The sequence below is a fragment of the Microcaecilia unicolor genome, chromosome 6 (assembly GCF_901765095.1).
Source record: "Microcaecilia unicolor chromosome 6, aMicUni1.1, whole genome shotgun sequence".
Taxonomy (NCBI): domain Eukaryota; kingdom Metazoa; phylum Chordata; class Amphibia; order Gymnophiona; family Siphonopidae; genus Microcaecilia; species Microcaecilia unicolor.
The window spans coordinates 156961569-156978480 of record NC_044036.1 but is presented as its reverse complement, the minus strand read 5'-3'; the positions used below and the strand labels follow the sequence as shown (position 1 = coordinate 156978480).

At 40.9% G+C, this 16912-nt stretch overlaps 1 protein-coding gene across 16 annotated transcripts in view; it reads left to right on the top strand.

Annotated features, from left to right (window-relative positions):
* Positions 1 to 16912, top strand: part of SLMAP (sarcolemma associated protein) — a 255812-nt gene that overhangs the window by 132453 nt on the left and 106447 nt on the right. For 7 of the 16 annotated variants that reach the window (XM_030208012.1, XM_030208020.1, XM_030208008.1 and 4 more), the window contains exons 11-12: positions 88 to 138; positions 6108 to 6158. The exons of 4 other annotated variants lie outside the window; for them this stretch is intronic. In XM_030208012.1, the coding sequence (XP_030063872.1) occupies positions 88 to 138; positions 6108 to 6158 (102 nt within the window). The remainder of the gene's footprint in view (positions 1 to 87; positions 139 to 6107; positions 6159 to 16912) is intronic. 5 more of the 16 variants (XM_030208022.1, XM_030208018.1, XM_030208010.1 and 2 more) reach the window with 2 other exon arrangements.

Below are 16912 nucleotides of genomic sequence, written 5' to 3'. Positions count from 1 at the left end.
GCCTATGTCCTCACCAGCATAATTCTTAGATTCCATTTTTATTTTTTTAATTTGCTACACATTTTTTTCTTGGAATTCTGCTTGCAGTACGGTTAGAAAACCTTCAAGAGAAAACACTTAGAGAAAACAACAGTTTAGGTAAGTGCTATTCTTAGTAAGGTTCCTTGTTTAAAGAGGAAGGTCAACGTAACACACAAATGGTTTTGACCGGTAAAAGAAAAATAAACTGAAGTATGAGATGTAGAACTTGTGTTGTACATTCCAACACTTTTTGTAGGAAACGTAACTCCCTTTTTGTGTAACTGTAATAAAAGCAAAAATACAGATTTTAGGTGATTCCTTTTTGTTGAATTCCCAGGGATTCTTAACCTTTTTTTGCTTCCTGCACCGTTTTTAACTGATCAGTGAAATTCTTGCACCCCCTTTCTAAACCATGTGTCCACTATTGATAGCTACATATGTTGCAGTTTAGCTGCTAACATGTCTTAAATTACAGTTGTATACAGTTAACTGTCCTTATAATTTGCTTTCACTTTGTCTAAAAAGTTTCAATAAATTGTCTCACATTTCAAGACCCCTTTTCATACCCCATTTGATCTCTTTCTGCATTTCTTTGGGGTGGGGCACCCCTTGATTAACTTAATTTCTTGATAAACCTTTAGAACACATACACTCTTTCTTCAGGTCAGGATAGAAAGACAAAAGATGACATGACCAAAAATATAAATGAATCATAAAAAGCGGTCCAGTGATAGTCTGAACAAGAAAGGATAGAGGGGATGAAGCCAAGAAAATGGCCTGGCTGACCATGATATAAACTGGGTATTTCTGACTGATTAATTTATTGAAAGTGTTCATGTTCAGTCCATCCAGGATGTCATGGGTGGATCACCCGAAACCCATTTTATTATTGTTTGAATTTTGAAAGTTAAAACTGCAGCAACTGTTTTTCAAAATACGAACAAACTACTGAGTCTAGAGACATCACATCTTGAGTACAGAACAAGAGCTGCCATTAACTTGGTGGCAACTGGTTTATCATGACAGTATAGCATGACATATAAGCTTGAAATATACCATAGGAGAATGAACTACTTACCGTGTTCTGATACCTTGAAGTTGATGATCATAAGGTTTATACCCATTTGTTAAAGGGGAGTGGGGTTATTTCAGGAGATTCTCTCTCTCTCTCCCCCAGTGTAATGATCAATGGGGCATAAATTGTATTAGATAATAGTCTCGGGACACACCAAGCCAGTCAGGTTGTTAGACTACCATAATAAATGCTCATGAGAGACACATTCACTATTTCTGTTACAGACAGATCTCTCTCATACATGGCAGACTGGCAGAGTATGTTGTCAGGGCTGGATTGAGAACCACTAGTTTAGATAATCTCTCATTAGTTATACATAACCACGGCTTCCCAAATGGGGTCACAAATTCTGCATAAACTCTTAGAAGCAGATGAAACCAGATCCCTTTCACTTCATAGAGATGTGCATTTGTTTTCAGATGCAGTACACTTGAACACAAATCCCAGTAGAGGGTGCTGCTATTTAATTTCTGTCATATCAAGCATCTCATCTGTTGACTGCATCAATGTTCTCTGTCTTCAAACTAGTAACTTCACAGTTTCTAAACTCTGATCCTCTTAGTTTTGTTCATAAGTCCCCCTAATCCTGTTTTCTGTAAGGAGATTTTTATTTAATAATTTTTGAATAAAAGGTAAGCATCTTTTATTGTATGACCAAGCAGCTGATTTTGAAAGACATGAGGCTTTTCTTCAGTCCTTGACATATTAATGTTTATGGAGCAGTATATGCTTAGGTTTATGATGGTTCTCAGCTTAACAGTCTTGTGATATGCTGAGGTCTATAGGGAAGAAGGCTTTCAAACACTTGAACATTTATTCTTCTACAGCAGAGGTACATAAGTTCAGTCCTCAAAGGTCGCAAATAGGTCAGGTTTTCAGAATATCCCTGATAAGTATGTGTAAGAGATTTGTTTACAGTAACATAATATGCATGGAGATGCACATAGGATCTAGTTTGGAATTTTTCTGTGAAAAAAATATATATACTGTATTAATCAATAAGTATTGATATTTTGATGTATTGTGGCTAATTATTGAGAATTAATCCAGTGTTTGGTACTATGCATATTTATTGGGGATATCCTGAAAACCTGACCTCTTTGTGTCACTCAAAGACTGAACTTGAGCATCCGTGTTCTACAGGAAACAAAATAAAGTGAAGAATGAAAATAGTAGTCTAATGATTTGTTAGACTAGCTACATACCAAATTATTTAAAAAAACGTTGCTGGTAGTACTACCTTTTTCAAGTTGAGGGAGTTGCTGATTCTAACAGACACTTCCCCCATTGGTTTTTAGTATATGTAACTATGGCAGAAAAAGACCAGTGTGGCTCATCTTTTTGCCCAGTATGATGGTTTGCAACAGCCACTTTATGCTCCCCCACCTTGTGCCTTTGTTTAGGGTTGTAACTGGTACTGTATGCAGATTGCTCAACCCCAGTGGTGTAGCCAGAAGGCAGATTTTGTGTGAGCCAATGGAGTAGGTTCAATACCTTAGCTAGTGAAGATCCCAGTAATGCCAGCTGAAGACATCCACAACCCACCAACCCTTGTTTAGAAAAGTGGAGCAGTCAAAGGCAGTGCTCTGAGCCACTGATACCAGAATTCTAGGCACACTCGGTTCTCACGCATGAACTGAACAGGTGTGAGAATTGAGTATGCCCACAATGCCAGTGTTGGCAGTTTGGAGCAGCATCACTGACTACCTCGGTTTTTGGTGGTGGTGGGGGGGGGGGTTGACTGGCTTGGAGATCCCTACCAGCTACATGAATGGTACAGCAAGGGTTGCTAACTTTTTGAAAGTTAAAAACTTGACACCTGCCACTGCTCTGCCCCACTACTGTTCTTCCGCTTGCCACATCCTGTTCTGCTCACAACAGTGAGGACAGCATACAGGACTGAGCACCTACAGGGCACATTGAGGTCTGAGAGGGGGTAGTAAAGGTTGCTCTCTTCAACCCCCAGTGAGCCACAGCTCACTCCATAGTCCCTCAGCATACATATCTGCCCTCCAAAAGGCAAAACACATTAACTCCTCATTACGTGAGGTGGAATTAATGTATTTGCCTTTGGAAAACAGATATTCTTCCAAACAATATTAAATCCAAATATATATTTTGGATTTACAAAACCACTTGGCCTCTCCCCCAACAACTGGTGTACAGCAGAGCGAAGACATTTCTTCATAAAACATACTGTACACAAAATGTTTGTTTCTAATACAATCTCGATAACAGCAACATAAACTCAGACAGTACCAGACATATTGTAAAGTAATACAAAACTGTACAAAAATTCACTCAGGACCTAGAGCAAATCTACCATCTACAAAAGTCACATAAAAAGGACCATACCTAGGGAGAGGCAGCACAACAAACATGCAGTGGGCCCTAGAACAATCAGTACAGCTATTGGTAAAACTTTGAACAAGCCAGATTACTACAAATTGCTTGTATAGAAACTCCATGATAACAAAATATCTGGCCTCTGCTATTCACACAACACAGAGGTCTAGACCCTCACCAGAAACAACTCAGTGACCATAAACAGATATATGTAGATAAAAATTCAACTGAAACCCCAAGAAACCAGACTCCTGCATGCAGTACAACACCAACACCCCCCCCCCCCCCCAAAAAAAAAAAATATTCCCCCTGGTACTGTAAAAAAAATATATATATATATTCCCCCTGGTACTGTAAAAAAAATATTCCCCCTGGTACTGTAAAAAAAAAATATATAAAGATACCAGATGTCGGGGTCAGCACTTTCAGGGTGGGGGGGGGGAGGTAGTTGCAACCAGGGCAATTGCTCTGGGTCCCTAGGCTACAGAGAGCCTCAAGCCTGCCTGAAGCTGAAGAAGGCACAGCCTATTAACAGGCTTAGATCGCCTCCCAAATTTCTGCCTTGGACCCCAACCAACACCAGTTCTATACATTTCTAAAACTGACATATTCCAATCACTAAATAGAAATTAAAATTCTTTATAGCTTTGTTGCCTGGTCAATTTTATTGTAATTACGTCCCAGTCTCTGGTTTGTGTTCCTCTGTCTTCTGAACCCTTTTTCCAAGATATCCTGTCCATTTGACATTTCTTCTCTCTACATGTCCAACATCCATATTCATTCTGTGTCCTTATCCTCCCCAGGTCTAGCACCTCACCTGTATGACCCTGCCCTTATCCTTCCCCATGTCCATAATCTCCCCCATTACATCTTTTGTGGCCTGTCCCTTCTGTGTGTCCAAAATCTCCCCATTCCTGCCCTCTGTGTCCTGTCCCTCCTTGTGGCCAGGATCTTCCTGATTCCTTCCCTCATGCCCAACACCTTGTTTCTGTGACCTGTCCCTCCTTTAGCCAGAACTTTACCCCCATCATACCCTCTTTGTCCAGTCCCTCCCTGTGTCTAGAATCCTCTCCCATTCCTTCCCTCATGCCTGGCATCCTATGTGGCCTGTCATTCCACTTTAGAGTCTCCCCCATTCCTTCCCTTATGCCCAGCACCCCTTCTCTGTGTCCTGTCCTTCCCTGTAGCCAGGATTTCTCCCATTCCTTCCCTCATGCCCAGTAACCCCTCTCTGTGACCTGTCCCTCCCTGTGGCCAGAATTTACCCCCTAGCATGCCCTCTCTCTGTCCAGTCCCTCCCCGTGTCTAGAATCCTCTCTCATTCCTTACTTCATGTCTAACATCCCTTCTTTATGTCCTTTTTCTTTCCCCTCCCCCAAATCTAGCATCTTCTCTTTATTTCTCTACCCTCCTATGTCCTTATTCCCCACTACCCTGGTGCCCTTACATCTAGGTCATATTTCCTGCCTGCCTGGCAACACACACACCCTTCCCTCCCTCCCTGCCAGATCTTCCTGTTCAGTGCAGCAGCAAAATTTCCCTGCAACCCTGTCAGCCCTTCATTAATTCTTGCCACCGATCACCCGAAGATCAGTAGGCAGGGCAATGTCATCCATTCCTCAGAATGTAGTGTGGGACCTCCCAGCCGCATGCCCAAACAGCACTGCAGCATCCCGCCCCTTAGGACACAGATTCGTCGGTACACACATTTGCAACTGGGAGGATCCATGGCTTCCTTCAAAGGATGACTTCGCTGCTGTCTGCAGGTGTTTGGGTGATCTAGTGCAAGCAGCAGCCACAGCGGAGGGACTGACGGTGGCCGATTTTCTGTTCATCTGGCTTCCTCTATTGAAAACTGGCCAGGGCAGTTGCTACTAGATTGGCCTAGCCCCCCCCCCCCCCCCCCCCTCCGTGGCTACACACCTGCACCCCCTCCATGCCTTTTTGAAGTGCAAAGTCATTTATTTGAGTGGAAATGCTTTATATTTGTATTCCATCCTCTTTTCATTTAAGGATCCTCTGTTTCTTCCACACCATTTCGAATTCCATCACTAATGGTCTCTTTCCACCAGGGAGGCATTCCAGGCATCCACCACCCTTTCTGTTTGAAGAAAAAAAATCCTGATGTAGCTTTTAAATTTTACCTCCTTCCTGCTTCATTTCATATCCTCCAATTCTACTGATTCCTTACCTTTGGGGGAATCATTTATGAATAACTTTTTTCAGTTATTGAAATGTCTGTATCATAACTCTCCTGTTGTTCCTGTCTTAGAGGTATACATGTTTAGGTCGTCTCTTCTCATTTTTCTTCTGATGCAGACCCTATACCATTATGGGTGCCCTCCTCTGGACTGCTAGTCTTGTTATTTCCTTAGTGAGATAAGGTTCCAGAACTGGACACAGTGCTCCACGTGAGGCTTCCCCCCATGAACTATACAGCAGTATCATCTCCTTCCTCTCTATGTAGCCTAGCATCCTTCTTGTTTAGCTATTGATTTATCGCAGTGCCTGTTCAGTATTAGTTATGCAGTCTACTTAGAAGCAAGTAGCTAAATGTCTGTGAATTATTTCAAGAGAGAATTTTTTAGTCTTATTGTACTGTGTAACAAAAAAAAAAAGTGATGCCCTTTCTGGATCCAGAAATAATCCTCTGTCATGATCCTAGGCATCCAAGTTGATGACTTCATTCCTAAAATTAACGGAAACGCAAACAAAGGTACGTAAAGACCAAATGTAACTTCTGTGCAGCTGTTTTTTTTTCTGTCACATCAGCACTATGGGTGGATCTGACTTTTATTCCTTGGGATTCTGTAGTTCCTATTTTTTATTAGTATATTACATGTATAATTGTCAATGTATTAATTATTTAAAAAAAAAAAAAGGCACCAAAAACCCAGATTCCAATATTGATGGTCAATATTGTCTAAAATCCTGGTGAGACATCACTTACCCATGTTTTACCTTTAATCATCACATCTTTTCTCTGTCTTTCCCTCTAAAAGAAATTCACCACTTAGTCTCTCCCATTTCTGGTAAATGGGGCTCTACTACCAGAGCAAATGCTAAGGCCGTTCTGGATAATGAGCGTTCTGGTAAAAGGATTTTGAATAACAGAAGTGGTTTCAGGTAATAGATCATATGAGGATGGGTTTCCACTAATACATATTGGAATAAGTGGTACCTAGGTATATGCTAATTAGGAAGTAATGCAGTGCACTAATCTTAGCACAGTTACCATGTAGAATGCATGCTAATGGACTGCATATGGAATTTACTTCTGATGCAGCAATCTGTGCTATAGTATAGCACAGTCTATATGCCCAGTAACACCAAATCATCTTGACTTTCCCTCCAGAAGTATAGTTTTAAAAAATCAGCCACAAAAGACTGGAGATCCCCAAATTGGGACCCTTGGAGATGGGATTTCCAATTTGGGGACTCAGTCCCCTTAGTTCCTTGACCCAAGGCTCCCAGGACTGAAGACACCCTGACTCAGGAATCCAGAGCCTAGGGGCCCTGAGCATCTTCCAGGGCAGACAACCAAACAGACCTCCCCTCAAGGGCCCGGATAGGACAGAAAGGCCTGAACATACAGATAGGTTTTTAAAAGGGACCTAAAATGGGGTTGAGACTGTTCTGAAATCCAAAGGAAGGGTATTCCATAGGATAGGAATTACACAGAAGAAGGCATTTAATGCACTAAATGTTGGCACTTACATATGCAACTTAGAGTGTTCTCTAAGTTTCATGTTTAAGTGTACCCATGCCTGGCCCATGCCCCGTTTGCATTTGACATTATAGAAGTTAGATGCTAGGTTTATAGAATAGGGTCATGTCAGTTAGGGAATGGGGATATACCGCCTTTCTATGGTTTTTGGAACTACATTGAAAGTGGTTTATTTGTACCTGGGGCAATGGAGGGTTAAGTGACTTGCGCAGTCACAAGGAGCTGCAGTGGGAATCGAGCTCAGTTCTCCAGGATCAAAGTCTGCTGTACTAACCACTAGTCTACTCCTCCATGTAAATGCAAATTAGTGCCAACTATAGGCGATGGGCTTTTGACTAACTCCAGGAGAGCATACCCACAGTCCAAGACCTTCCAGTAGGGGGGAGGCTCAGTATTGTCCATCAAAGGTGGCCCCTTGTAACCTCCGACTGGTGGGTCTTCAAATAGTCCATCTTGGTTATGCACTTCATTGACATCAGAAACCATCAAATTTACTCATTGATAGCATCATTAATCAGTACTTGGCACAAGCAGGTATTTGTAGAGGAAATTTCTGCAGGCCAGTGCAGTTGAATCTGTACCACCATTGGAAGAAGGGAATGGATTCTATTGCAGATTCTTCTGCCCAAGAAAATGGGGAGGGGGGGGGGGGTCCATCTCATCATAGTCCTAAGTGCCTTGAACAAATTCCTGGTCAAGGAAAAGTTCATGATGCTTTCCCTGGGCACCCTTCTTTCCATGGTTCAGGAAAAGGATTGGCTATGCTCTCTGGTCTTGAAGAATGCCTATACCCACGTATCAATACTTCCTAGTCATGGGAAGTATCTCGGATTCAAAGTAGGGAAACACCACTACTAGTATCGCGTTCTGCATATAACCTGGAATGGGAAGCTCATGTTGATGGGCTTCACACCCAAGGGACATAGTCTGCTTAGGATATAGATCTCCATAGCAACCTCTATAAGTACATAAGCATCGCCATGCTGGAACAGACCAAGGGTCCATCGAGCCCAGCATCCTGTCACCGACAGCGGCCAAAAGAACAAGCAATTTGTCCCACCCATCCCAGAGAGAGTGGATTATTCCCATGTCCATTCAATAACATTCTATGGCCTTTTCCTCCAGGAAGCTGCCCAACCCTTTTTTGAAGTCCGCTAAGTTAACCGCCTTAACCACTTTTTCTGGCAACGAATTCCAGAGTCCAACTACGCGTTGAGTGAAGAAAATTTTCTCCAATTCGTTTTAAATTTACCACACTGCATCTTTAACACATGCCCCCTTGTCCTAGTATTTTTGGAAAACGTAAACAGGCGCTCCACATCGATCTGTTCCATTCCACTCATTATCTTATAGACCTCTCTCATATCTCCCCTCAGCCGCCTCTTCTCCAAGCTGAAGAGCCCCAGCCTTTTCAGCCTTTCCTCATAGGGAAGTTGTCCCAATCCCTGTATCATCTTTGTCGCCCTTCTCTGCACCTTTTCCAATTCCACTATATCTTTTTTGAGGTGCAGTGACCAGAATTGAACACAATACTCGAGGTGCAGTCGCACCATGGAGCGATACAATGGCAGAATAATATCCTTATTTTTGTTTTCAATCCCTTTCCTAATGATACCCAACATTCTATTTGCTTTCCTAGCCGCAGCAGCACATTGAGCAGATTTCAACGTATCATCAATGATGACACCTAGATCCCTTTCTCGGTCCATGACTCCTAATGCTGAACCTTGCATGACGTAGCTATAGTTCGGGTTCCTCTTTCCCACATGCATCACTCTGCACTTGTTCATATTAAACGTCATCTGCCATTTAGACGCCCAGTCTCATAAGGTCTTCTTGTAGTTTTTCACAATCTTCCCGTTAGTTGGCGACTTTGAATAACTTTGTGTCATCAGCAAATTTGATTACCTCATTAGTTACCCCCATCTCGAGGTCATTTATGAATATGTTAAAAAGCAGAGGTCCCAGCACAGATCCCTACTACTACTACTACTTATCATTTCTTGAGCTGAGGGCCATTTGGAACGTCCTAAAGGCTTTCAGAAATCAGCTGCATAACCAAATTATTCTTATCCAAATTGATAATCAGGTTGCAATGTACTGTGTGAACAAGCATAGGGGTACAGGCTTCTACCCCTTGCATCAGGAAGTAATAGGGATGGGGCAGTGGGCTTTCTTCTACAGGATGGTCCTGTGACCCACATACCAAGCAGGAAAGGACAACAGCCTGGCAGACAGACTGAGTAGGGTAATGCAACCTCACAAGTGGTCTCTCAATATGAGCATAGCTCACAAGTTCTTCTAAGAGAGGGAGTACCCCATCAATGGGTATTTTTGCCACTCATCTCAACAACAAAGTCCTCCCAGTTCCAGGCACAAATCACACAGCAGACTAGCATCAGATGTCTTTCTGCTACATTGGGGTATCCCTCCAATACCTTTCATAGAAAAGACTTTGTTGAAACTCAAGCAAGGTAGGAGAAATATGATCCTGGTTGCCTCATATTGGCCAAGGCAAATCTGGTTTCTTCTCCTGAAGAACCGTGGAGATTAGAATGTGTTACGACCCACACCAAGCAGAACGAAGGATCCCTTCTGCATCCCAATCTCCAGTCCCTGGCCTTCACGGCCTAGATGTTGACAGCATAGAGTTTGTGCCCTTGAATCTGCCTGAGGGTGTCTCCAGAATCAAGCTTGCTTCCAGGAAAGACTCTACTAAGAAGTGTCGCTCTTTTAAGGGGAGGAGGTTTGCCTTCTGTTGTGAGGGCAAAGCCCTAGATCCTTTTACTTTTCCTACACACAAACTGGTTGAATACCTCCTGCACCTCTGAGTCTGGTTTGAAAACCAATTCTGTAAGGGTTCATCTCAGTGCAAATAGTGCTTACCATCTTTGTGTAGGAGGTAAGCCTATCTCTGTATAGCCTCTAACTGTTCAATTTATGAGAGGTTTGCTGTTGACAAAAGTCCCCTGTCAGACCTCCATGTCGTGGAATTCCAACATTGTTCTCACCCAGCTGGCGAAAGTTCCTTTTGAGCTGCTTGACTCCTGTCATCTGAAGTATTTGACCTGGAAAGTTGTGTTTTTGGTGGCAGTTGCTTCAGCTTGCAGAGTCTGTGAGCTTCAGGCCTTAGTAACTGATCCACCTTACGCAAAGTTTCATCACAACAGAGTAGTTCTTCGCACACACCCTAAGTTCCTTCCTAAGTTGGTGTCAGAGTTCCATCATAACCCGTCAATTGTTCAGCCAACATTCTTCCCAAAACCACATTCCCATCCTGTTGAAAGTGTACTGCATATCTAAGACTACAAACGAGCCTTAGCCTTCTATCTGAAGCAGACTAAAGCCTATAGACAGTCCACCCAGTTTTTCATTTCTTTTGACCCTGGCAGCGCTATAGAAATGCTAAGTAGTAGTAGTAGTAGCCATCGGCAAACGTACAATCTCTAATAGGCTAGCAAATTGCATCTCCTTCACAAGGCTGACTCTTGAGGGTCATATTAAGGCTCAAGTGTCGGAGTCATGGCTACATAGGTAGCCCACGAGATCAGCCTTCATTGAGGAGATTTGCAATGTGGTCTTCAGTCCACACATTCACATCTCACTACTGCCTTTAGCAGGATTCCCATTGTGACAGCTGGTTCAGTCAGACAGTCCTGTAGAATCCGTTTGGTATCTAGAATTCAACTCCACCTTCCTAGGCCCAGTTTTATTATGTTAAGGCTGCACCTTCACAGTTAATATGTATATAGTTTCAGGTTAATTGATTTGGAGGCCTCGACGTTTCGAGTCCCTGTTGTCCTAATGTTATTTTTTGATGAGCCTAGTAACTAGGGATTCCCACATATGAGAACACAACTGGGCCTGCTTGTCCTCAGAGAAAACAAAGTTACCTGTAGCTGGTGTTGTCCGAAGACAGCAGGCCAGGAACTCACATACCCTCCCATCTCCCCTAGAAGTTGTATTCCTTTAGCTGTATTACCTGACTGACGATCCAGTGCTTGTGCGTCTTGCGGAAAGGCACCTGCGCATGTGTGGTGGGATGCACCTAGAATTTTTTTGAAACGTCTATATGCTAGCCAGCATCCGCACTGGGCTGTGTCAGATGTTACCCACATAGAAGAATACCTGGCTTGCTGTCCTTGGAGAACAGCTGCAACAAGTGAGTAACTTTGCTTTATGCGCTTAAATGGGCCCATATAAAAATTACACCACATCTAAAAGTATATGCAGTACAAACTGGCACATACTTGTACAGCAGGGTGTGTTCAGGGACATAAATTAGGTGGAACATGGGTGGAGTCATGACTTATGTGTGTAATTAATAAAATAAATGCAATCACATTTATTGTGTGCACATATATTTACACCTATAAAATGTAATGTCCAGACCTTCTAGGCATGATTTTGGCAGAATTTGTGCTAGTATTTTGTAAAGATACAAAGTAATCGCAAATGAAGATTTGTGATGCCAGAATCCCTGCTCTAGTTCCAATTGATCTGGAAGTACAAAAGATCAGGAGGAAACTGTTCAGTCAAAAGAAAAAAGTATGATTCACTTTGTGTTATGTTTGTATTGTTTGATTTACTGTTTCTTATGTTGAACTTGTAAGTTGCTTAGGAATTTTGTTTTGCAGCCCAGAAATATTTTTAAATAAATAGAATACATGGAAAGTAACAACAACAACAAAATTCCCAAAACGTTAATACTATTCTTAAGCAGATAAGGACCATCATATAAGACAAATTAAGCTTGGTGGTTTTGCACCATACTGTAAAAGCATAGTGTTTTATTATTTTATTTGCAGTTAAAAGAAAATGAATAGTTCCTTAACTTAATTCCATCATCATGTTCAAATGCAGCTCTAGAAATGCTGAGATGCATCAAATCCAACACAGCGCTGTTCTGAACTACCACTCTGCTTCAGGGACTAAGGCATTCACAAAGAATTAAACATGTTCATCATTACTAACTCAGCTACTCAGAATTCAATATAGATAGCCTTCCATCTACTAGGAAGACGTCATATTACGGTTTGCCATTCGTGATCTGTACGCTAGCTATAAGGGACTACATTGTTCAGTTTAAATATCCAAAACAGCTCCCTGTAATTTGATTTTTGACTTCCATTTTTTAATTACATAGGAAATTATAAAGTATATTCATGAAATAGACAATGGACCTATGGAATTATGATTATACAATGTGAAACTTTGGTATAAAATAACCAAGCTAATTTGGCTTATAGAATAGTCCTTCAACTGTGGTGGCACTGTCCAAGTAAGTAAGGTTTTAAAGATTCAGCATACGGTGTCTGGTCAGTGAGGAGAAATAATATAATTAGCAATATTCTTTTTAACAGGCTGTTGCCTTGTAAGATATGTAAGAGGACCACAGTAGTTTAAAACCTGCTGAAACTAGTATGATTGGATGGGGCTTAAGAGTTTCCTGATATAGTACAAACGTACTCCATTCTGTTTCAAGATTGACAAGTGCACTCCATGAAGTACACGCTTTCAAAAAAGACTTGAGTATATAGAGTAGTACATTACATTCTCGAGTAGACTGTTATAAAACTACCAGGGGCTGTACCTGCACAAAAAGTAGGCAAGAAATATATAGTCAGTTTACATGTAGACGTTCCCATGGCAGAGTAGCAGTGGTTGGATTGACACTTATGCACATACTTTTACTGACACACATGTACAACTACAGTTACTTTGAAGTAGGTGTAAATGTGTGCACCTGCTTTCCATGGGGTCATTTTATAGTGGCACATAGGTACGTGTTGTATGTGCAGCATTTGCTCATATTGTTTCTGCCTAGGTGTCCTGTTATAAATTTATCTTTTTTGTTGTATATCATTGTGTGTCTGCTCAGCTCAGTCTTTTCTCTTTTCGTTTTCCTCATTCAGTGCAAAGTCCTTTCTTCCCTTCCGCCATTCATTTCATCCTTCCCTCAGTGTCTGAGCAACCCCCATCAGCCTTACCTGTCTCCCTTTCCAGCCCCTCCCCAAAGTCTCAATCTCCTCCTTAGCTACTCATTCTTTTATGTCAGCTGAATGGGTCGACATCCTCGCCATCCTCAGTTTCCCCCCCACTTCTAGCCATACACACACACACACACACTCTCTCTCTCTAATACAAATCATGACATTGTTCATATATATATCATTTCTCATTTTTAGGCACTTAAAATTTGATGTTATAATTATGTAGTTTTACAGATTTTCTGTCGTTAATCTCTCATTTAGAGATGCGCATCTCTACCAGTGAGGGCCTATCAATTGCCCAGCCACTTGTCTGGGTTGGTAAGGTTATATCCTAGCTGTCAGCCGTAGAGCCTGACCACTTAGAAGAAATTGCATTCCATCTGGGGCAGTTTTTTTTTTTTAATTGTCTTGGCCCTTAGCACTGCACTATTCTGAGTTGATGAGCATAACACAGTGCCTGTTTAGCTCACAGCCAGTATTTCTCTCTTATGTGTAACCAGAAAGTTGTTGCCCAAAACTCCAGTCTTCTAAGGCACTTTCGTTATTGCTGTACTTGCAGCCTGCTGCACAGATGTAGAAACACATTTATTGGGATTTATTAACAGCCTTTATGAAGAGGTTCACCCAAGGCGGTGTAAAGTAGGTACAGTTTAACATCAAACTTGCTATTGTTATGCTATTAACAAAATTGTATCATGAACAGGTATAGACATAGAATGAAAGGGGAAAGCTTGAAATCAACAAATTGAGACCTAATAGGACTACCATGAAACAGGATAAAAAATATGCACATTTAACAGCACTGAAATTCAAATAACAGAGATACATCCAGAACTGTCTTATAATATCTGCTTGTTATACTACTATCATGTTTATCATTATAATATTAAACAAGATCCTTCTATAATACTAAATGTCTATTTTCTCATATAATTCCATTATTCATGATGTATTGTAAGCCACATTGAGCCTGCAAAGAGGTGGGAACATGTGGGATACAAATGCAATAAATAAATATAAGCGTAATAGTGATAGAATATCTAATAAGCATGCAATTAGAACATTCAAATGACATTGCCATGAGACTAATGCGTTTCTATAATACAGCTTACCATTTAAGGGGCCAAGTGCATATATATAGATGGGGACAAGATGTGTGGTGTAGGATCAGTTGGGATAAATGGGTGGCTAAACTTAAAGGCAAGTTCTTTGTACAGTTAATCAAGATATAAGGAACTGGTCTAAGTTACAGTGGGTGTAGCATGCTAGTCCAGGTGCAGAATGGGTATATACAGGCATATTTTCAAAGCACTTAGCCTTCCAAAGTTCCATAGAAACCTATGAAACTTTGGAAGGCTAAGTGCTTTGAAAATATGCCTCATAGTCAGTCACCCTATGTATTAAAGGCATGGGAGAAGAGCCAGGCTTTTACCTGCTTCCTGAAGTAGAAGTAGTCTCGAGTTATTCGCAGCCCCTCTGGGAGTAAATTCCAGAGCATGGGGGCTACTCCTGAGAAGGCTTGCTGGTGGGTATCACATCGTACAATATTCTTTGATGAAGAGACAGATAGTGATGATCATTGAGAGGATCTTGGAGGTCTCAAAGGTGTGTAAGGAGCTAACTTATTCTTTAAGTAATCCAACCCATTTTGTCTGAGGGTGTTGTAAGGCACTGGTAGTCTGTGTAGTTTTTGCAGGAAGGGTGTGATGTGGTCACACTGTTTGCAGCCTTCTATCAGTCGTGCTGCAGCATTCTGAATTAGTTGGAGCTGATACAAACTCTCTGTGGTTTGACCAGTGTGCAGAGCTTTACAATAGTCCACTTGTGGTGTTATCATGGCATGCACCACTGTGGTCATACTCGTCTTTTCAATATATGGAGAGAGATTTCATAGGTGCCATAGGTGATGAGATTGTTTTTTTTAAAGGTACTTTGAATTTATATGTTATAGTTTATTAAAACTTGCTGTACTGCCCAAGCTGACTAGCAGAACTGAGCAGTTTGCAATCAATAAAATACAATAAATTTAAAAAAAGGTGGAAAAGAAATAAAAACTGAAATAGGAAATTGAGTAATACAAGTAAAAAAAAAACAATTTAAGGAATCAGAGTGACATGACAGCAGATAAAGGTCCAGAGGCTCATTTAGTTTGCCCATCCTACACCATCTGCTATGTTCTCTCCCTAAAATATCCCATATGCTTGTCCGACATTTTATTGAATTCAGATACCATCTTTGTCCCCATCACATCCACCAGACCCATCATTTAGGCTGTGAGGATGGAAGTAAACTGTCTGTATCCTTAAAAAAAAATCTGTAAGATTCAAATTGTACAGAACACTGCAGTAAGTGATTTGTTTTTTACTGCAGAAAAGGGATAGTATATCCTCTGGTTTTTAGAACTACATTGGTTGCCTGTAGAGGCCAGGATTAAGTTTTCATGCTTAATTTGTAAGATTTGAAATGGGGAATGTCCTTCATTATGATACCTCACTTTGAATTTCAGGCAAATAGAAGATCTTGTTGTAGTTCATTTTTTTCTTTCACCCTCTATTAAGGGTATAAAAAGATTCAGGGTATTCAACACTTGTTTGGCAACGCAAGCTCCAAAATTATGGAAGGAGCTATATGCTTATGTTTAACTTTTTATTCGATTTTCATCTTTTAAGAAAAATCTAAAAACTATTCTTTTTAATAGATTTGTTTCTCACTAAGCTTCTCATGAGTATGTTTTGTTTTGGGTTGTTTTTTTTAATGTAAACTGCTTAGAACCTTGAGCTAGTTGTGGTATAGAAGTACAGGATGTAATATAATGTGCTTCTCATTTTAAATAAGTTTAGATATATCATAGTTTGTCTGTTTTTTTTTTTTTTTCAAGTTCATTTCTTTCAACCCATTATTTTGTTAGTGTTCTCCATTGAGATGTCCAACCCACACGGTCCCAGCTCAGAAGAATAAAGGTTTTTATCCTTGTCTTTTCTAATTCATTACTGTGAGTTTTATCTTCTTGCAGACCACAAGGTTGTTGCTTCCTAGGTGATTCAGAGTGAGATGAAGAGAAGTACAGTCCTCTCCTTCTACATTAGTTTATTATTTATCAAGATTGAAGACAGCAAGTTTAACTTGGATGCAGACAACAAACATTTACGGCAGTAAAATATTCAAATAAGAGTACACATAACATAGTATGCTACTTAACAATGTCAACACAATACATATTAAAACATCTTAATAGACAGCAAAGGGGACAACAGATATGGAACATATAGACAGACAAGCTAGACTAACAGGAGTTTAGATGCAAGTTTTCCTCAAGTTAGTCACCTCTATGGATGTGGAGTCAGAAAAGGTGCATACAACTGGTCTCAGCTAGACTGTGTGTGATCAGCTGTACATTCTGTAGCAGGACTTTCTTATCTTTAGTCCTTGTGTGTGATCAGCTGTACATTCTGTAGCAGGACTTTCTTATCGTTAGTCCTTGTGTGTGTCTAGCTAGCTAGTTGCCAGTGTCCAATTCACCTGTCTCAAAATGAATAGACGTGAAATAAGCAAGGTTCAGTGTTCTCCTAGTCTACTAAGCCTCTGCTGGTTTATCAGCCAGCAATTAAAGAGCCAGCAATGATGAAAGCAAAAAGATTTAGGGATACCCTACTAGTAAAGATCAAAGGATGCTAGAAGATTTAGGCAAGACAACTTTCCACACAAATATTCTTACCTCCAGGATGGTGGCTCACCAGATACACATTTTTC